This window comes from Ammodytes marinus (genome assembly GCF_949987685.1).
Source record: "Ammodytes marinus genome assembly, chromosome: 17".
NCBI lineage: Eukaryota > Metazoa > Chordata > Actinopteri > Uranoscopiformes > Ammodytidae > Ammodytes > Ammodytes marinus.
In genome coordinates this window covers 6789222-6810896 of record NC_137221.1, presented here as the reverse complement: position 1 = coordinate 6810896, position 21675 = coordinate 6789222, and the positions used below count along the sequence as shown (strand labels likewise).

Below are 21675 nucleotides of genomic sequence, written 5' to 3'. Positions count from 1 at the left end.
AGACAGACAGTGCTGGTCTGTTTTTAATGTGGAGTACCAGTGTGGATCTGAATACTATTTCCAAAAGGGCATCCCTCTGAATTACTTCCCCTACTTTTTCCTCTATTTTGTCTCCTTAAAATAAAGTTTCTTTCTATAAAGCTCGACTTGGTCAACTGTTTTGGTCCTTTAAATACCTGCGAGACATTATAACATCAATATTAATTTTACTTTATTTGACCAAGTTTTATGCAAAGGGAGAATTTACAAACGGAAGTCCCACACAGTTTCCTTTTACTAAACGTTATCCATTTATTACTGAAAATAAGCGTTTCGTCCTACTAAAGATAGAAGATCAGGAGAATAAAACATGCAGGACAAGATTCCTTCTGCAAAAGCCATCAACACAGTCGTGGAAAAACACCAATGAGAAACTTTTAGTTTGTTCCTTCTTTCACAAAACAAAATGGAGAAATGTTCCAAAAATAAAATACCTCTTAGGAAAAAGAAAAGTAAAATAAATCCGACAGTAAACACCATGAAATTCAGACGGATTATCAATGTACATTTGAAACAGTTTGTGGTTAAAGTCACGGGTCGACGACAGTTTAATACTTTAAAGGACCGTGGCAGAGCTTCTGTGTATTTTAAACTCCGGACTTTTATTCTTCATCACAGACCAAACTCTTTCCATGTTTGTCGTGTATTTTCTTAAATTAAAACAACTTTGTCACTCAAATGTATCAATCATCTCAATACTGTTCACAGTGACAGATTATCTGAAGCAAGTTTTATGTCTTTGAAATTGAATTTCTTACAGTAAAATGAACTTGCGTGGGTAAAAGACGGGGAAAAAAACACAAGACATTACGTTATTTGTAATAAATAAGATAAAACACACAGAAACTCTGGTTTGGTTAGTCAACTCTTAAAATACTGAATGTTCTTATTTTTGCAGAAATGGGTGCATATGCATAGGGTTTAGAAAAACAAGATTATCAGCATTATCAGGTTATCATATCATATCGTACGTAATATATAAAAAAAAGGGACAATTATTCCTGGCTGACTGACTACCACTGAACACAGAAACCGCCGACCGTCTCACATTCCTGTCGGGAAATCTTTACCAAAACAACTTTTTATAAAACTAAGCACCAAGCAAAGGACCAGCATATTGTTCTTAAAATGAAGCCGCAAATACAAGCTTTCTACAAATGGTTCAGTGGACGTTACATTCATGTCAAAACAAACAAATCTTTTCCGCACAAAATGACCAACTCTGGTCCATCTGACATAGTGAAAGATAGGGGAGGGGAGCGGGTACTTTGCTAGCGTCCTCCCGACTTGCGCCCGGCCCAGGACCGGGACCGTGACCGGGACCGTGATCTTGAGGCGGAGCGTGATCTGGAGTGCGAGGGCGTCCGCCGCACTTCCCCCTCCGTGTAATGGGACGACGACGCCGGGTTGTTCACCGCTTCCCGCTGCGGCGCAGATTTGGAGCGCGACCGAGATCTGGCTCTGGACTCTCTGCGAGGCCTCGGCCGGTACCTGACCACACAAGGAGACACTTTGAGACCATCTAGACGAGTATGGGACTGATCTAAACTATTGGGCTCTTCTATAAGAAATATTCTCTGAGTGTATTAGTACAACACCAAGAGAGTAACGGATGGAAACAGTGTGAAAGAGAAGTTGTACCTTTCGTCTTCGCGGCTCCTGCTTCGTCCTCTTCCATTACCCCGCCCACGAGACCTGAACAAAGAAATTAAAAAGTCAATCCCTTTTCAAAGTAACATTTAAATTGGCTAACTATTGTTTTTACTTCACCAGCACCTGCTGTCCTAAAGCTCTTTGCTAGTGTGTGCCGGTGGCTTGAGCATTTGTTTAGAAAGCGAGCGAAAGAGAGATGGCAGGATGCACCATGATGAAGTTATGTATTTATATGCGACTGTCAGAATAATAGCATTCTTTTCACTGATGTTCTCGCTTACCGTTACAGGTCATTTATGATCAGAGAATTTTTTTTACTATTTAATGAACATAATTAATTTTTTTAAGTTCCCCGTAGGATGTTTAAGCGTAACAACAGCGAGGAGTCAGTTTGCGCCAACTAGTTAGTGAAGGAATGAACTCACTCTCTGGGACTCTCGGAGCGCCTGCGATGGCGATCATACGACTGGCTGCGTGATCGCCGGTCGTAGCTGCGACTGCGCGAGCGTCTGCGCCGGCCGTCTCTGTCCCGGTCGTCATGACGAGAGGATCTGCCGCTGGAAGGACTCCTATCCTTTGTTTTCATCTGGCCCGGCGCTGAGAAACAACACAACAAAACAGAATGAACTTTCATACAAGCCACAGTGTGTGTGAAATTACAGAAGGAGCTCCTCAATAAAGACTCTTGAATTGTTATATTTGAATTTTTTTTTAAACTACAGATGCCTCCACGCCATAATTGAGCTAATTCACTGCTTCCAATAGTGCATTCATTACTCAAGTACAGGCAAACTCCCCGCTCACAGACTCGCTGTATAAAATAAATGAAAAGGTAAACACACTCACTCTTCCGGTCGCCCTGGGCAAACTGGATCTCGATCTGCCGGCCACAGACCCACTTCCTGTCCAGGCTGTGGAGGGCGTCCTCCGCATCTCGCACGTCCTCAAATGTACTGGCTGGTTAAGGGTTTTGTTTGCTCTCTTTTTGGGAAAGGCCACACAAGCTCAAATAAATGTTTGTTTTTTTATACCTCAGAGGGGCAAAGGAAAAAAACTATTTCCTCTCACATAAACTCAAAAAAATAAACACAGTTAAAAAGGAATAAATAAATTCCACTCAAATTTGAAGTTACTTTTTTAACACACTGTATTATACATTTATTGTCAGAAACATTCACCAAACATTTTATTTAATTTGTGTGGCCTTATTTACAGTATAAAACACTTAAACAATATCACAAATTATATCTATACTTAATACTTGATATGAAATAAAAAATTTAAAAAAGACAACAAATAAATACACACAACTGATTTCTGTAGAGATAAAAGATGAAGCAAGCTTTTCAAACACATTAAATAATTGTCCGGGGATCAAGAAGAGTACAAATGTATATATAAATATATATAAATAAACAAATAAAATACATTAAAAGCTGATTAAATTGCTTTGATTTAAAATTACAACGTCATAGATATATCACAGGGAAAGATTATAGGATTTTGTCGTCATGTCAAATTTTGTGGATTCGTCTTGGGAGGATACAAAATAATTCAGACTTGTTACCTTTGCCCATGCTTGACTTTGAACTTCATCTCGATCTTTACATTCTTTAATCGATTCCCACAGAGACTCGGGGTTTCCTGCTCGACCTTTATATCCCTTTTCTTTTCCCAATTCTTTGCCGCCATCTTTGATTCTTTGCCTTTGTCTCCTGTTCCTCTTCATGCTTTATTTTTCTCTTTTCAACCTTTGTCTTTACAGCTACTCTATACGGGTCTTTGTTACTCTTTGTGGCCGGTTCCACAACTGGATGACTTTACATTGTCTGAAGCAATAACAAGAGAAACACGTGTGTTAGATAATATTCAATCAAATTATTATATGCAACAACAACAACAACAAATGTCATCATTAAATGTGGAGTCAGATATTCTGGAGAATGCTTGTTGTCAAAATCACTTACTTTACTTTAGTGGTATGCAAACAAAGCCGTATGTAATCAAAGGGGCCCATGGTAGCTAGAAACATGCCGGTTTACAGAGCCTATGCTGTGTATAAACACTGGATTTTTTTCAGTGCACACATTGTAGGCAGCAGATCGTGAGGAGAAATATTCACTGATTTTGACAAAGAGTGATTTTTATCAACTAGCTTTCTCCAGAATGGCTGATTCCACCTTTAAATCATATCTTCACTGCTGAAAAAAAATATAAATGAATTGTTAATAAAAGGCAGAAACAGTGAAAACTCATTGGGAAAGGATATTGAATGTATGCAAATCCTCTCGGTCGACGTGTATAGTAGTCAAGTGGGATGTAGACATCTACTACCGGCCCATAGCGGCCAAACTCACGCCGCAAATCCTCCGGCCTGAATACCGTAAATACAAGTATATGACTCAACTGACCAGCACTCGACCTCCTACATCATCAACCAGATACAACAGCTGGGAGAGCAGCTGAAAGACGCTTAAAGGGACAGTTCACCACAAAACACAATAAAGACTTTAGTACTTTTTAGCCGGCAATCCCATCCACTTTGCTGCAGTTTTTAAAAGAAACTGTATTTTGTTTTGAACTTCTGATGTGTTTTGGGGTAAACTGACCCTCTAAGAGATATGTATTGTACAGTATATTGTTTAAAATCTAATTCAATGTAAAACCCACTGAAAAGTCTAAAATTGACTGAAGCTCAAATTGTTCAAGTTATAGTTTTCAGCAAATATAAAAATTATTTATTTTAACAGGGCATTAGTCAATATGTTTCCACCATAAACAGAAATACAGATTAAAATGTTTTTTTTTGCCACACACACACACACACACACACACACACACACACACACACACACAGTAAATCAACATTTGGCAGTAATTATGCATTTGGATGATTTAAAACGGTTTACATGCTTGATATAACACACGTTAAGCTTAACTCTTGTTAAAAGCCATTGATGTTCTGTTTGGAAAATTCAGTTAGATTATCAACGTTACGGTTTATAAACGTTAAAATGACGTGACGTTCACTGGATATATTTTGATTCAATTAATGTCATTTTAAAGACATCTGTTGAGATAAAGAAGGTTTATAAATTAAACTTCACCAATTTAAAAACGTTTATCAACCTATTCTCCTCACTATAAACCACGTTTTAGTGTATGACAGCTGAATTACAGTAAATATACATTTTAAAAAGGTAAATATGTAATTAATATTAATAACGGATAACTGAAATAACGGTAACGTCTGTAGCCAGGTTTGATAACATACGGATTAATCATAAATGAGTCGTCTTTTAAAGGAAAATCCTCAAATGTATTTAATAAAATTAACGCTAAATAAAAACGTTATCTTATTTTATAAACAAGAGGGCGTGCGGACATAAACACAATACAAACAAAGAAACGCCGCCAGGAGGCACATTACTTTTTCAAATATTTGCACGTTGTTCTAACATGTGTTGATTTATACGGACGTTGTGAGTGAAACGCGACGCTAATGATGAATATTAATCACACAAATCGCAGGTTTAATGTAACTTCAGGCTCCGACGAAGGGGCTAACGTTAGCTGCTACGCTAAGCCCGTTAGCCGCCGTTAACATGAGTTCAGTTAGAGACAGTTGGTCTGAATGTGGACTAACCTGGACTCATCCGAGATGTTTCTCACAAACAAAGATGCGTTTGGGGGCCTCATTAATCTGGCCATAAAAGTCCAACCACTAAGAAGAAAAAATTGTATCTCTCTAAAAGAGAGGAAAAGCTGCAGTGCAAATATGTGCAGCGCATGCGCTCTTGTAAGGCGCCTTCTAGTTGTTCTTCTTCGCCATCACATTTATTTTCAGATTGCAACCTCAGTTTAAGGTCCATACCGCCATCTATCGGGGCGGAGTACGTAGAACAGCATCAAGTTAACATTAAAATAGGCCCTTTTCATTTTTTTTGTATGTATTTATTTATTTCAGCATGTGATTATGTATTCATTGTATTTATTTATTTATATATATTTTAAATATATTTATATGTTTATTTATTTATACTATTTTATAGATATTTTCCGGGTGTTTTCGCCTTTATTTGACAGATCGGTGTGGAGTGGAAACTGGTGTGCACATTGTCCTATTGAATTTTCCTCTAAAAATTCAGGCAAAAAAAAATAACAGTGCCCCCTTTCTGGTAGAACACCTGCAGCTGTGAAGAAACAGGACTAAATAAAAACAAACTCTCTTCATCATTTTAATTTATTCAACTTTTTTTGTTCTTTGTATCACTCCCATGATTCCACCATCACTCAGTCCTATCTCAACCCATGGACACTACAAGTTACATTATTCCCCTACATTGCTCGTCTTCCTTTGTCAACATTCTGCAAACAAACTTTGCACGTCTACTCTATTTTATAATATTTATTGCTGCACATTTTTCTATTTTCAATTCATATTCTATCTTTGCAGTACTTAGTACTTGGTTTTAACCCTATCCCTTTGTTTATTGTATCTACTTAAATAACATGAAAACGTCCTGAAAACGTACATGGCAATAAACTTGGATTTTCTGATTCTAGGAGACTCGTTTGCTTCTGCTGATGAAAGTCACAGCGCCCGCAGTCACAGTCTGGAAAAGTGAGGAAGCAGAGAATAAATATGGCTGTTTTGATTCAAACATTTGATGTTTTTGTATTTACATCAGATTTTCTTAAAGAATTAAAGCCGCTGACCTCAACCATCTCGTCCCCTTGGATCTCTCGAACGGAGCAGAACTTGTCGGTTTCAGAGATTAGCTTCCCATTCTCCTCTCTGACGGTGCACTATAACGACAAAACAATGGGAAAACAAACTGTTCTTTAACTCCTTTGCTTCCCGTGAACACGTTATATTAACGTAAGTAGGCCAACTCCATAAAACAATATGTTACAAAAACACAAACCCTCATGTTCTAAAACTGTGATCGATTGCACATTCCTGTAGGCTCTCATTGCCCACTTTTCAAAAGTGTACAGCTCTTTATATTGAAGAACTCATAACAGCATACATATCTCTCTTCTTATAATATTTTACACTGCAGGAGCATTTATTTCAAAGGCTTGAAACTGTGTTTGAAACAGAATTTCAAGCCTTTGAAACTTTTCTTTTCAGATTTGAATTACGTCAGGATTCTAATCCCTCTTGTGCATCAATACAATACATTTTTATCAACCAATAGACATTTCACTTAGTGGAAATAATTGTTGTAAAGGGGATTTGAAGAATATTCACATTTTGAATGAACAAGGAGAATTATACGAAGCCTCACTCAAATTTTCTAACATATATTCCCACTTTTCAGGGTAAAATGTTGCTCACATAGAAAGGTCTCGTCTACACTTTGCTTATGTGTAAAGACAGTGAGAGGCGTTAGTCATACCTTAAACTTCCGGCCATCCATAATAGTCATCTCGGACTCCTTTCCCAAGGTGAACGAGTGGACCTTGGTGAAGGCGGGAGTCTTGATTGTGAAGGTGAAGTCGTTGCCAGTCCGCACGATCACTATCACCGGTTTGACTTCCTTTCGCATTTTTATAACCATTGCAGGTGCACCTTGAAGACATTTATTTATTATGCATCTCTTTAAAAACTAGAAATCTAGAATGTTGGATGAAGCCAGAGTGAAAATATTTCAGTTCTTTAAAAAAATGCATTTTCAGCATATTTTTAAGAACAAAATGTCTCATAAATCAGACAATCAACAACCTACGAACAAATCCTTCAGCAACAACCTTTAGAATAGTGTCAAGAATGATAATGGAAAGTATAGTTGATGTAGGTGTTTTAGACGTTGAGATTTCTTTGCTCAGAGTATTGAAAAAAACTAATGTTAGTTGAGATAATGACCGCTAAAGATGGTTGTATATAGGAGAAATATACAGACACAAACAGACAAGGTTTAGTAAAATGAAAACATAAATGTACATTTTGGACCTATTAATTATACTAGTGTGAAAGAAGAAATGCTATAGAAGCCAAATAGACAAAAATCTCAAAATTGACCAGTGCTTGAATAAAATAATGTTTTAGCCTTAAATATGAAAATGTTCTCACCAACTTCCTTTAAGAATTCCTCCAGGTTTTCCTCAGAATAGACTTTCCAGGTTCCGCTGAAGTCCATAGCTGCTGGCTGTGTGTCTTGCCCGAGGATATTTGCTGTTCGTTGTCATAATCATCCCTCTCTCTCTCTCACACTCACACACACACACACACACGCACACACACACACACACGCACGCACACACACACTTCTGGTTGGCATGTTGGGGACTTCAAACTCCCTGTTATTTGGACTGAAAATCTCCACTGAGAGCAAGGAAAGACTCAATTCACAATTAGTCTTCATTCACAGGCTGTGGTGTAACATCTTTACACTATGGAACAACAGATAATATTAAAGGTGCAGTGTGAAGAAATTAGTTGCATTTTCTTAGAACAGACTTGGAAGAAATGGTATATAATATTCATAAGTATGTTTTGGTGAGTGTATTATTGCTTGAAAATAAAAGTTGTGGTTTCTTTAGGCCTATAGGAGCAGTGTTTCTACAGTAGCACAGAAATAAAAGAAACAACTTCAATTTTCAAGCTATTATTCACTCATTTAAACACACTTGAATATTATATTCCATTTATCAAGTCTGTTCTGAAAAATGCCAATCAATTCTACACACTGCACCTTTAAATTAAACTAAATACATTCATATCCTTTGGCCAATTTAAACAGACTATCCTGGATCTGCCAAACTCTACTTGTAACTGTTTTAATTAGACTATATTGTACTTTATTCCTTTTAATTGCTGCCACTCTTCACCACTTTGTAAATGTTTCAATTGGTTTTTTTCTCTTCTCTTCACTTGTTGTGTATTTGATGTATTTGCATTGAATATTTTGTATGTATTGTTGTTTTGAATTTGTTTTGAACTCGACGTCATTGAAAATGAGGGTCACCCCTCAATTGGTCTCTCAAGGATAAATAAAAGTTAAATGAAATAAATGAAATGAAAAGTAATGGATTGTGGCATTGAATAATAGCAGGAAAATGCATGAGAAAAGTCTGTGCATGGATCGACAAAATCCAAAAGCATTTTACCACTGAATTCAGACAATGACATAGTTTTATTTCAGACAGGAATTATTAAAGCTTGTCCCTTTGACATTTGTTTTTCCATGATATAAAAATACTTCAAACAACAACACACAGAAATCAAACACATTTTAAGGCAAACATGTGCAGGCAGCAGAAGCACAGGCAGTTCAGTGCAGATGTGAAAATGAGATTCACTTTTTCTTGAATCTCCCCAAAAACAAAGTCTTGTAAACATGCTCATTTATCAAGGGAACACAGTGACGTGGAGCTAAGACAAACTGTTGGAATGTAACTTGAAACGGACACATCATAAATAGATGAAGAGTGGAGCACGTTTTGGACAGAAGCATTTGTTTTCTGTTTCTGTTCATAATACTGTTTCAGTCCCTGAGAGAACACTGACCAGTCATGCAGCAACGTTAAATACAGCGCGTGGTTTGTATACAGGCCTCGGTCAAACAATAATTGCAGTTTATTTTTGACTTTTTAAGGTTTTTTCTTTTTCACCAGGACACTAACAGATTAAAACATGTTTAAGTTCAAGTTAAAGCCTGATCCATAAGGATTTAAAGGCAGACACCGATATTGATATTTAGCATAATTTTTGAAATATTATAAATATAGATATAGATTTAATCTGATGCATGCGCTAGAGCAAAAGACAAAGGATCATCAAAGCTATTAGGGACCATGAATGTTTGAATGAACAACAACAATACAACAACATCCATCAAATGGTTGTAGCACTCAACACATTTTTGGCTTTTCAGAGCAGCAAATCCTTGTTAATTTTTTGGCTGATACATATGGCAAAACTGATATGGCAATCACAGGCAACTTATCGGTCGAGGTCTTCTTCATGGATTCCTTATGTTGTGCTTTACTATAAACTCCACCCGTCTTGTTCTCGAAGCTTCTTAAATCAAGCGCTTCTCTGTCCTTTTTTGGGACTTTTTGATGCAAGTCTGCTTGTAAAGACACAACTCACTTACATTTGGCTTCAGGCTGCAGTAAAACCCTGAAATAGCCAATGTGCAGCGGTGCATGCTTTGGTAATGTGTCCAGAAATACTGCTGGAGAAAAAAAAAAAAAAAAAAAAAAAATGCATAATCTCATATCGCAAACTGAAACTGAACACGGACAAGAATAATACTTCAAATTCATAAATACTTCAGCGTCACTACGGCTCCCGTTCACCCTCGTCGTCCACTCATTGACTAAAACAGACGTAAAATAAGAGTAAACGTTCAGTATGTGTTCCATCATACGAGTGAGGATCTCATTCCTCTTTGTTGGGGCCGGGGTCGCTAAGGCAACGTGACAGTTTCTGTGTCTCCTCCTGGTCCTGGTCCGGCTCTTTGGTCTCAGCGGCGTTGTCCTTGGTTACCTGTGCTGCGCTCTGATTGGTTCCCCGGGGCGGTTCTGTTACCATAGTGACGTCATCACGAGAGCCGGGATGCGGTCGAGCCGTCTGGGCTTTGGGGCTCTCGCTGACGTCATACGTGTAAACCTGGTGTTCTGGGAAACAGAGGCAGAGGCAGAGACACTACTATTGGCTACTATACAACTATGTAACAGGAATTTGTGATCTCTTTATTGACTGCTCTGCTATGTCTTAATATTTAGCTGAATAGTTATCCAAAATGTGTTTCTGTTTTTATTTTTGTCGCTTGTTATAGATATTCGATATTTATTTATTTATTTATTTAGTATTCTTTCGGACAATTCCACACAATACACAATTTTCTCTTGCAAATATTCATACATCATACTTTGTGTTGTCCGAAGGGAGACGGAAGAAGCCAAAGGCTTATCAGGTCCCGCCCCCACAGGTTACTTTCGTTTGACTGTGTGATTCTGCCGCGAATGTAGAGGGCAGGCAGCAAAGACTCAAAATAGTATTTAGAGAAGAAGTCTAGTCTAAAAAGTGGAATGGTTGTGGTGGACAAAATGCCAGTGAAAAATAATGTAAAAAAAAATAAAAAAACTTTTTATAATTGAAAATCTTGCATGTTACAGTTTTAACCCATCGTCTAGAAGAAGCAGCCAAAACACAAACAAGTGACTTTTTGATTTGGATGTCAGTGAGAAATCTGTACTGTGTGTTTTACCGACCTGGTTCAAAACAAACTTTTCTCACTGACGTCGTCTCTTGGGGTTTGGCAGGAACTGTGAGGTAGTGACTCATCTGTGAACCAGACACATTAAAGATTCATTCAAAGTTAAACAACTTCAACAACTTAAGTATTAGAGAATCAAACCTGATAATCTTAATCATAGAAATCTACATCTTAAAGCTCCCATATTATACACTTTTCGGTTCTATTATACACCATATTATATGGTCTTAGTGGTCCCTAATACGTTTTTCTTTAATTGTTTGCTGAAAAAAACTTTCAGATAATTTATTGTACTATGCTGATGTTCAGCTAATCTCACAATGGCCTATTTTTTAAAAAGAGCTGCAGCTCCCCTCGAAAATATACAATCTGAGAGTGAGAACAGGAGAGATTGTTATTTTTTAAAATATTTTGGAAGTCTCTAGGCACACCGTGGACCCATGGATATGTTAGAACACATTTAAAAAGTGCATTTAGCATAATATGTGACCTTTAATAAGACTGAACTGAGTGTGCTTTGTACATCCTATATTATGGATCTGAGTCAGATGTTTAGTTCTTGTATTTTTTATTTTTTTTTGAAAAGCAAAAAGAAATTAAAAAAAACGAAACATTTATTTTTGAAAAATCGTACAAATCAAAATAGACTCAATACTATCAATTTGAACACGGTTTTGGTTGAACTCACCCTCCTCTCCATCTCCACCCGCTGTTTCCTGAAGCGAACTTCACTCACGTCCTCAAACGGGTCCATCCTCAGGTCGTGTCGACTGTAGGAGCGCAGCTGAGGAGCAGAAACACATTTATCTAAAACTTTATATCTATATTATCATTATATATCATTTAAACTTTTCAAACACTTCTGCTCTACTATAAATAAATAATAATAATAATAATAATAATAATAATAATAATAATAATAATAATAATAATAAATGTAGCCTAAACATATCTAAACATTTATTCCTTCCAATTGCATTTTTTATTATTATTTTTTTTTTTTACATTTTATGTCTTATATTTATTCTTAAAGGGGTAGTTCAGGATTTTAGACATAGGGCCTTATTCCCAAGTTAGCCTTGGTGTTCTTTATCAGTGGAGACAGTTTTCAACACATTTAATTCAGTCCTTATAGTTACAGAGTGCGCTCGTGCTAAGCTAGCGCACGGCATCGGGGGGATATCTAGCTTGCAACTAAAACAGTCTTACCCACTCCACAGTACACCCGAGGCCAATCAATTATAACGCCAGACTATCGATGTAAATGTCTGTGTTGATAGAATAATTTTAGAAATAAAACCAACCTCGCATTTTGCATTTTGAGGGACTTTATTCCTTGTAGGCTGCGGCAGCGGCGGACTAATACCTAGGTTACAGGCTCTATAATAGTTTGTTTACCTGCTGCTGCCCGTACCTGTACGAGCCGGAATACACTGATGAAGAATTGAGAGGGATGCTCAAAGGGCAGAAAGAGAAAGAGCGTCTGTAGAGACAGCCCCCGCTGGAGCTGCAGCAGAGAACCGGGACAGAATGACGGTAGACTGGTAGCAGTGCAGTTTCAGTTTCTGTCCCACGCTGCTCTGTTCACTTTCTGCTGTAGTGATTCGGTTACACAGCAAAGTAAAAGTCCGCTGCTGCTAAGAAAGTAGTCCCTCAAAATGCGATAATTCATGCGATGCGAGGTTGGTTTTATTTCTAAAATTATCAACACAGACATTTACATCGATAGTCTGGCGTTATAATTGATTGGCCTCGGGTGTACTGTGGAGTGGGTAAGACTGTTTTAGTAGCAGGCTAGGTATTCCCCCGATGCCGTGCGCTAGCTTAGCACGAGCGCACTCTGCAACTAGAAGGACTGAATTAAATGTGTTGAAAACTGTCTCCAATGATAAAGAACACCAAGGCTAACTTGGGAATAAGGCCTTATGTCTAAAATCCTGAACTACCCCTTTAATGTTTTATGTCTGCTTAACTTGTTGGTTGACATTTAATAGACATCGGTGGACAATAACAGTCGAGTCTATTCAACTCTTTTCTAACTCTAAAACCATTTTGCTGCTGGTAAACGGACCCTCTGCCTGGTCTGCTGTAAATGGCCTCTCAGGACTTTTCTGATTTCTGCCTCGCGACTCTTGGAGATGCTCGGGATCGCCCGCCGTCTGTCCGGCGCTCTGGGCTGGATGTTTCTAAGGAGACACACAAAAACAAATCACTACATTATAAGGCCTATTATTCCATCAGTATCCTTTATCAAAGGGCTGGAATGCAATGCAACCAACAACTACAAAGGAATCTATTTTGTTTTGTAAATATAAATCCTGCCCACTGTTCATACAGTACATAATCAGAAACCCACCCACACTGTACATAAAGCATTTTAACCCTCTAGAGCAGAACACCAAAACTCGACCAAGTCAAGATCAAGACCAAAAATATTATTCATCTTCTCAGAATTTCCCCCTGTTTTCTCTGCTAATCCATAAAGTTTCACACCTTTTAATTGGGACTATTCCTTCAGACATAGAGTTAAAACCCAAAATGGTTCCTGTTGATACTCACTGCATAGAGACGGAGCTGACGATGGAGGGCAGCTTGGGCGCTGCGGCCCCTCCGCCCTCCACCAGCATCATGGCCTGTTTCAGCTCCATCTTGTTGTAGAAGGAAATGAGCTGCGGCTCCGAGGAACGCTCGCCCGCGATCAGCCACTTCTTCACGTAGGACTTATTGAAGCGGTTCAGCCTGAAGCCAAGCAGAGAAAATCACAGAGCCATTAAAATTTTTTATTATTTTCTGGGAGCTCCGTGGCGCAGTGGGTATAGCGTAGTAGCATATTGGCTCAGGCCTCGTGGCAGTGGTCGCAGGTTCAAATCCGAACCATGGACCTTTACTGCATGCCATCCCCCCTCTCTCTCCCCATTTCCACTATGCTCTTCAACTGTCAATAAAAATGTTTATACACCTGAAAAAATTTATTTAAAAATAATATATATATTATTTTCTAATTAAATAATAGATGTCTGCTTTAGTAAGAGGAGGTTGCAACTTCTTATTCTTCCTTTTTGAACATGAACAATATAATTTGAGTTTTATATGTTTCTGAGGACCATTTTTTTCTTGCTAATCCCCTCCTTCTAATTCATCATTTTACGATCAATCATCCGGTTTCGTCCGCCCCAGAGCCCCTTACATAGGGCTCTGGCCTGCCCATATCAGATAGAACCAATTGAAACGTAGCTCTGAATTTTCTGGCATATTTAATGAGCTTCAAAGGAGCGTGCCCAGAAACAACACGCTGAGCAAATTTAAATTGGCCAGCGGCAGGTCTGGATTTCCAGGCTAGGTTTCTTAATGACTTTTCTCATAAAAAGAAGAGAGGGTATAACAGAGGAGAAAGAGGACCTACTTGTCTTTCCAGTGATGGTGTCCGTAGTGACCGCAGATGTCTTCGATTCCTGTGAGGAGATGATCCAGGAACTGAACAGAAATGAGATTCAAAGAGTCAAAAGTTTGATCTTTCTGGGTGTTCTATCATAACTATTTTCCTCTCATGGTTTATTGTTGTCTTATTTGCTTTTGCTGTAAAAACTCAAACTGTTCTTGACGTTTCACCTGTGTGTGAATCTCCTCGTTAATAGATCTCTTGCTCTCCTTCTTCCTCTTCACGGCCAGAAGCTCCACCAGCGGCCTGATGGTCATTCCCTAAAGACAGACACAGGGACATGGTGATATGATATGAAGCGTATTTTACGTGCAAAAATCTTCAGTAACTTAAAGGTGCTCCGAGGAACTTTCAGTTTGTGTTCATTCTTGCACCCCCTTTGGACAAAAGCTGTAGTGTTTTTACTGTACCAGCTGTAGATCCTGGGTGAACGTACCCATGACAAAGGCCTTAAGAAAAACTATATAAAAATAGAATTCTTTGCATTGATGGTCTCATTTGCTGTTACATGTCATTTATGATCAACAGAGGAAAACTTAGACGGTTTCAGAAATATTTAGAAGTTCCTGGACGTCTCACCTGCACAAAGACAGTGAAGAAGATGACGGTGATGATGGCTGTGAGGAACATGTTCTTCATCTCGTTGTCTTCCAGCAGAAACCCGAGAGAGAAGGCGATTGCTCCTCGCAGGCCACCGTAGGCCACGATGAACTGGTCCTTCTTGGTCAACTTCACAATACGGAATTTATTAATGATGAACGTGAGGCCGATGACTCCTGAGGCACAGAAACACAGAATATACATGAGCTTTAAGTAATCTTGTGTGTGTTTGTGTGTGTGTGAGAAATACAAATTAATACTAATGATATCACATAAATCATTCCCTATAAGTATTGAGTGTTCAGATCATATTATACATCATATGTCTTCAAGATGCAATCATAAATATTTAACTTTTGTTTAAGACTTTAAAAAACTTAAAATTCCCCAAATTTAAAAGTTTTAATAATTATTAAGTTTAGAAAGAAGAGAAAAAAGGAGGGAGGACGAGACATAAAATACAAATGAATACTAATAATATCACAATTATCATAACGTATTTTATATTATCTAAAAAAGAGTGTTCAGATGTCTTGAAATTCAATCAGAAATATGCAACAACCTTTTGCACAAACAAATGGGGAAGGGTCTTTGTATACTTCAAAGACCCTTTCCCATTTGAAAGTTTTCCCCAATCTAAAATCCCTCCTGAATAATCCAACACTGTTTTACTGTGCTGACCTAGTACTCTGGATATCAGACAGAGGATGACGGTTACTATGACGAAGGTCCAGTTCCAGGCGTGAGGCCCGGCTACCGTGGAAACGCCGAGGAAGATGAAGATGAGCGTCTCACTGACACTGCTCCACATCTTCAGGAAGTACTTGATGGTCGTGTAGGACTTGTGGGAGATGTTCGCCTCCACGTACGGCCGCATCGTCACGCCGCACGCTATCAAGCTGTTTGGGACGAGGAGGGGGACACACAGGAGAGGGACACACACAGGAGGGGGACACACAGGAGGGGGACACACACAGGAGAGGGACATGTGAACTCAACACAGAGTGAGGTTTAACAGTACAGTCTTTAAAAAAAAAATACTGTATATAGCCTATATATTTATTTAAATTTTTTACAAAACAAGACATACTCAGATATAGGACATTCCATATAAACAATAGGAAACAATAAGCACAATTAAATTATAGTACTTGAATATACATAAACAGAAATAAACAAATGAAGCCTATAAATAACTTACCGGGAAACTCACACATAAGGATGTAGGCATAGATATGAACAACTCAAGTTAGATCACTGAGCAGGGATCTACTTACGACATGATGCCGGACAGATGGAAGACCTCGGCGGAGAGATAGGCCATGTAGCTGTAGAGGAAGACGAACAGCGGCTCGATGACTCGCGTGTGGGACGTGAAGCGAGAGGTGAAAGCTCCCAGGAGGCCGTAGAAAGCTCCCACCAAGAGCCCGCCCAGAGACACCACGAACACACACACCACACCGAGCAGCGCGTCCAACACTGTCACTGTGCCCGCGTGAGAGAACTCCTCAAACAGGTGATACAAAACCTGAATAGATAGAATTGGTATTATGTTATTTTCTAGGGATAAACCGATTCCTTGTTTTAACCAGTTCAGATCTGATTCTGATACCGAAAGAAATGGAATGTTCCTCGTATTAGCCACTTTAAAGTATCCACAAGGAACCTTCAGTTTTTATTGATTCAAGTGCCCCCTTTGGACAGAAGTGGTATTGTTTCAAAACCTGCTGTCCAAAAGATATTTGCTATTTCGTCAAGGAAGCGAGTAAAAGAAAGACAGCATGATGCGCCCTTATGAGGTAATCTGTTTTTATGTGACTATATCAGAAATGAGACTCTTTCATAAACATTCCTCGTTTCAAAAAAGCAATACAAGTACTTTAAGATTATACTTTAATGCATCACTTTGAGTAAAACTACCTAACCATTCTTTAACTCACCACGGTGACGGCATCGTTTAGCAGCGACTCTCCAAACACTAAGATATGCAGCAGTTCGTTGATGTGAATCTCCTCGAAGACGGCGAGCACCGCCACGGGGTCCACGGCCGAGATGATCGACCCGAACAGCAGACAGGACAGCAGGTCCACGCGGGCCAGCTTCGCCCCTTCCAACTGACACACACCGTACATCGTCCCGCCAATGAAGAAGGCGTTCCATAGAGTCCCAATCACGGCGAAAACCAAGATGGTGCCCAAGTTCTCCGTAAAGGCTCGGATAGGCAGGAAGTAGCCCGCGTCCAGGATGATGGGGGGAAGCAGGTAGAGGAAGAAAAGCTTGGAGTCCAGGACAGGAGCTTCCTCGCCGATCGCTTTGATTAAACCGCCGACGAGAAGGCCGACGAATATCAGCAGGCAGCTCTCAGGCACCACGTTAGACACCCGGGGGATAATGTGGAAACCTATGGAGAGAGAGAAGGTTCAAATTGGTGGCTGGTATTACATCTACGGTGCCCACCATCGCTACCATTGTGTCCTTGAGCAAGGCACTTAACCCCAAAACTGCACTAGGGGCGCTGTACTATGGCTGACCCTGCGCTCTGACCCCCTCCTAAGTGTGGTAACTTGAGAGGGGATATGCAAAAAGACAAATTTAAATGTGCCTCGTGTAAATTGACTAATAAAGATAACTTAACTTAAAGATTCACAAGATAATTCACTTGTGCGTCCAGAATAAAATAAAATAAAACGTTTTGGCTGTTTTCAGAGGCTCCGTACTATGGAGTCCATGTACCAGAGCAGGCTGCATAATATCATTGCAGGACTCTCCCAGGTGAAAATCAAACTTGATTAGCCGAGTTCTCTCCATTACATCATGGTGGCTGTGTGGATCTAAAGTCGTTAGAGCCGGTTTCTTTCAAAATTTCCAACATGTTTTTGACATTTCATGCCCTTTATACACTGTAGTCCCTGTTTTGGTAGAGCAGCAGTTTGGACTGACATTAAAAACAATATCCCCTCAGTCATTCATTGGTTCTTTTCTGCAGAGTCTTCATGAAATATAAAACATGTTGCAGCTGCTGCAGGAGAACAAACAGGCCGTCTAAAAATATCTCTGTGGTTTAAACTCCATCCATTTAATCTACATTTAACTGGAAGAGCTTCACCATCATCAGCCTTTGTTACCAAGGCCAACAACAAACAAGCCATATCACTGTGTATACTAATCTTTTTTCTTGACTAAATCATTTATCCTCTTAGTCTCTATTTTATTTAAACCTTTATTTAAACAGGTATTAATCCCATTGAGACACGGGGTGTGTGTCAATCTCAAGAGAGAGACTTGTTCAAATAATGAATTCCATAATGAATTTGCTTCTGTGGGATTCCTAATTTATGTTTTAGTTTCACATTTTGACCGGTTTGTTTCTCAGATGAATGAGGCCTTGACATTCAGCTTCTCTGTCATGTGACTTTAAGCTCTAACAAACGTTTTTCTGCACCCCCTCTGAGACACACTGGGATCTTTGTAATCGAGCAGTGCATTAGGACAGGAAGTGGGACCGGCCCGACGGAGACAACAGCTGGACCGAACAGATAAGACGGCAGAGAGCTTCGTTCAGCTCAATCCATTTACTACAGACGATCAGAATCACCTCTGCCAGACTGTAATCGCTGTTTTTTAACCTAAAGAAAGGCAGATAATATACACCATTAGGTCAAGATGTTTCATTATTTCGTTAACACTGAGGAAATTAACGGTAATTAATTAAAGGTTTACAAAAGGTCAAGTCTTTCCTGCTAAGTCTCATCGATCCAGATACCAGTGTTTTCTTTTTCCACAACAACACTGACTAACGCCATGAACACCTCATATCTGACAACTTAATAATAAAGTAACAAAATAAATGCCACAACATTTAGGAGTAGTCTCTAAGAAGAACTGAGTTAACAGATAAACTTCGGCTTATACTACGATATTTAAAAAAAATAAAAATCATTATTAAAAATAAATACAAATGGTACAACATTTCTAATTTACATTTAAGTATTGCACAAAAACTGTGTTTTACAGAGGCATATATAGATACTGAAATTGCACATGTTCACAGCAGCACTATATGATTATTGCAGATAGTCCGGTTCAAAAACATGCAAAAGTATTTCTTATTCCTTTAGCATCCAGAGTTTAGCATCTCAACATATTGTATGAGGAGTGTTGTCATGACAAAGCAAAATCAAATAATTTTTATTCATAACAGCCCAATATCACAAATAGCCATTTGCCTCAGTGGGCTTTAAAGCAATATGACACCCTCTGTTCTTAGACCCACGTGGTTGATTAGTCTGAACAACTGCTTTGGACAACCCATTAGTGAGGCCGAAATTAAACTGTAATCCTTCAACATTTGCTTATGTTACGCACGCACGCACACACACACACACACACACACACACACACACACACACACACACACACACACACACACACACACACACACACACACACACACACACACACACACACACACACACACACACACACACACACACACACACACACACACACACACACACACACACACACACACACACACACACACACACACACACACACACACACACACACACACACACACACACACACACACACACACACACACACACACACACACACACACACACACACACACACACACACGGATACTCATCACCATTAGGTCCTGGAATAAGTTTGTGGAAACCTTGTTGGCGCTCTGTCAGCAGCAGTTAATGGAAAGTATGAGGAAACACTCGACTGCTCACATATCCAACATTACATAGAGAAAGCCTTTGTGGTTGTGGGCAGGAGTTACTAGGACATGCACATTATATTTCTTGTGGACATTTACATTTTTAGACATGGACACATTCAACTAAATAGCTACCTACCAAACTTTGGCTGTGCTTCTTTTGTGCATGATTATTATTACACGTCAGCCTAATTCTATATGTGGAGAGAAAATGTGCCATATCAATGCCCAAGGGTTTTCATGTTTAGTTATGTTAAAATAAGCAGCTGTTATTTCTATATTCAATTCTCAGTCATTATTTCTGTTTTAACCAACTTGCTGTTTGGCAAAAGTACCATTTGAATTTTTCTTCTGTCTCAGCCAAATCTGACCTCAAGAAAACTCAGTTTTGGAAGCTCTACCCCATCAGTCCCTTCAAACGTATTCTATTGTTTTAGGTTATATATTATGGGAGCAGTAAATTCCTCTGTGATTTAAGAGATATCGTGTGTGTGTGTGTTTGTGTGTGTGTGTGTGTGTGTGTGTGTGTGTGTGTGTGTGTGTGTGTGTGTGTGTGTGTGTGTGTGTGTGTGTGTGTGTGTGTGTGTGTGTGTGTGTGTGTGTGTGTGTGTGTGTGTGTGTGTGTGTGTGTGTGTGTGTGTGTGTGTGTGTGTGTGTGTGTGTGTGTGTGTGTGTGCCACTCACCAAGTTTCATGAGCAGGGCCAGTAGGATCCAAAGTGAGATCTCAAACGGTCTCCTCACGTGGTCGTAGTTGAAGGAGAGAACGGGGAAAGCCTTCTTATGATGTGTGGAGTTAGTATTATGGTTACCATGGGAATCAGACCCATCTCCATCTGTTGCTTTGGGCGAATTTATTAATGTATCGTTGGTTTCAGACACATCACGACTCGCGGCGGCAGCAGAGACGAAAATAAGCATCAGCAGAATACATATCGACGCCGTTAGACTGCAACTACTTCTCTGTGTGTGACGTAGCCCAGCCATTTTCACACGGTTTGTAGACTGTTGCTATGAACTGTTGCTGTTGCTACTATGTACTACTATGACTACTCCTCTGCTCTAGATCCGATGGAGATGAAGATTAGGCGAGAAGTACGGAAAGCGAGCGAGGTGCGCCACGGAGGAGAAGCGCGCACTTTTACGCACGAACTCTCCAAGCGGCATCCTCAAATTACGCATAGTTGTGGAAGAACAAACGGTGGTGTATGTTGCTAATTAAAAAGCTGACGTCATCTATTGGTGGTTACATTAACGTAAACGCGTTTTTCTTGCCTCTTGAGGTGATTTTAAGCCTGTCGGGTCGATGCTGCTGCATTGAGATGTTTTGTTTGAGAACTCGCATCAAGAAGCGGCTCCCTCCCATCCGTCTGACAGAAAACTCCCACACTGCTTTCTTCTTCTCTCCACGTTAATGTGCAGATAATAGTCCGACTGAAGGCGACCTCTGCTGGTACGGAGGACGACCACCAGGCAGCCTACACAACAGGCCGAAACACTCAAATTCTGCACTAAAATACCTACTAATATAATGAAGTATTTCTGTGTAACGTCACTATTCATTTACTTACATTTCTTTGTACTTTTACTCTTAATTAGTCAAAAGTCTCAGATTTTACATAAAATGATAAAAGCAGTATTAGCATCAACATATATGCATTCAACAGTAACAGTACTCATTATATATTTCAAAACCATATATTTTATATTACTGCATCATAATTGTTGATGCATTGGAATATTGCAACTGGTAAGATCAAGACAGTGACGGCAGGCAGCACACATAAAAAAATATTTATATTAGTTCAGGAAAATAAATAGTATTGCTTCTGCAGAGAGACAAAAATAAAGAAAGGAGAAAATTATCCTACCCTTTTTTTATTCAGACAATTTCTTTACAATGAAAAAACTCTGAAGGTTTGACATGAGTCATTACAAGAGAAGCTTCCTGCCTGTTATGCAGTGAGACATCTGTGCTACT

The 21675-nt window shown here is 39.2% G+C and overlaps 3 protein-coding genes across 4 annotated transcripts; all 3 read right to left on the bottom strand.

Moving 5' to 3' along the window:
- Positions 1 to 266: 266 nt before the first annotated feature.
- srsf10b (serine and arginine rich splicing factor 10b) lies at positions 267 to 5484 on the bottom strand. Its single transcript, XM_080045283.1, has 6 exons — positions 5339 to 5484; positions 3962 to 4066; positions 2539 to 2642; positions 2118 to 2289; positions 1681 to 1734; positions 267 to 1530 (listed from the first exon to the last, which is right to left on the bottom strand). Exons 1-6 carry the CDS (start codon positions 5401 to 5403, stop codon positions 1311 to 1313), a joined length of 720 nt encoding a protein of 239 aa, XP_079901409.1. The 5' UTR covers positions 5404 to 5484; the 3' UTR covers positions 267 to 1310.
- A 770-nt stretch (positions 5485 to 6254) lies between these two features.
- fabp10b (fatty acid binding protein 10b, liver basic) lies at positions 6255 to 7844 on the bottom strand (the record flags this gene model as incomplete). Its single annotated transcript, XM_080045813.1, has 4 exons — positions 7772 to 7844; positions 7098 to 7270; positions 6412 to 6501; positions 6255 to 6308 (listed from the first exon to the last, which is right to left on the bottom strand). Exons 1-4 carry the CDS (start codon positions 7836 to 7838, stop codon positions 6255 to 6257), a joined length of 384 nt encoding a protein of 127 aa, XP_079901939.1. The 5' UTR covers positions 7839 to 7844.
- A 1056-nt stretch (positions 7845 to 8900) lies between these two features.
- On the bottom strand, positions 8901 to 21044 carry slc9a1b (solute carrier family 9 member A1b). Of its 2 annotated transcripts, XM_080045254.1 has the most exons (12): positions 20381 to 21044; positions 16905 to 17365; positions 16242 to 16492; positions 15646 to 15863; positions 14944 to 15140; positions 14535 to 14624; positions 14329 to 14399; positions 13485 to 13664; positions 12997 to 13111; positions 11614 to 11709; positions 10921 to 10993; positions 8901 to 10323 (listed from the first exon to the last, which is right to left on the bottom strand). In XM_080045254.1, the coding sequence occupies exons 1-12, from the start codon at positions 20679 to 20681 to the stop codon at positions 10085 to 10087; spliced, it is 2292 nt and encodes a 763-aa protein (XP_079901380.1). In that variant the 5' UTR covers positions 20682 to 21044; the 3' UTR covers positions 8901 to 10084. The 2 variants fall into 2 exon arrangements, with proteins under 2 accessions (XP_079901380.1, XP_079901381.1); XM_080045255.1 differs by lacking the exons at positions 8901 to 10323; positions 10921 to 10993 and having other exon boundaries at positions 11608 to 11709; positions 12997 to 13137.
- Positions 21045 to 21675: the final 631 nt, after the last annotated feature.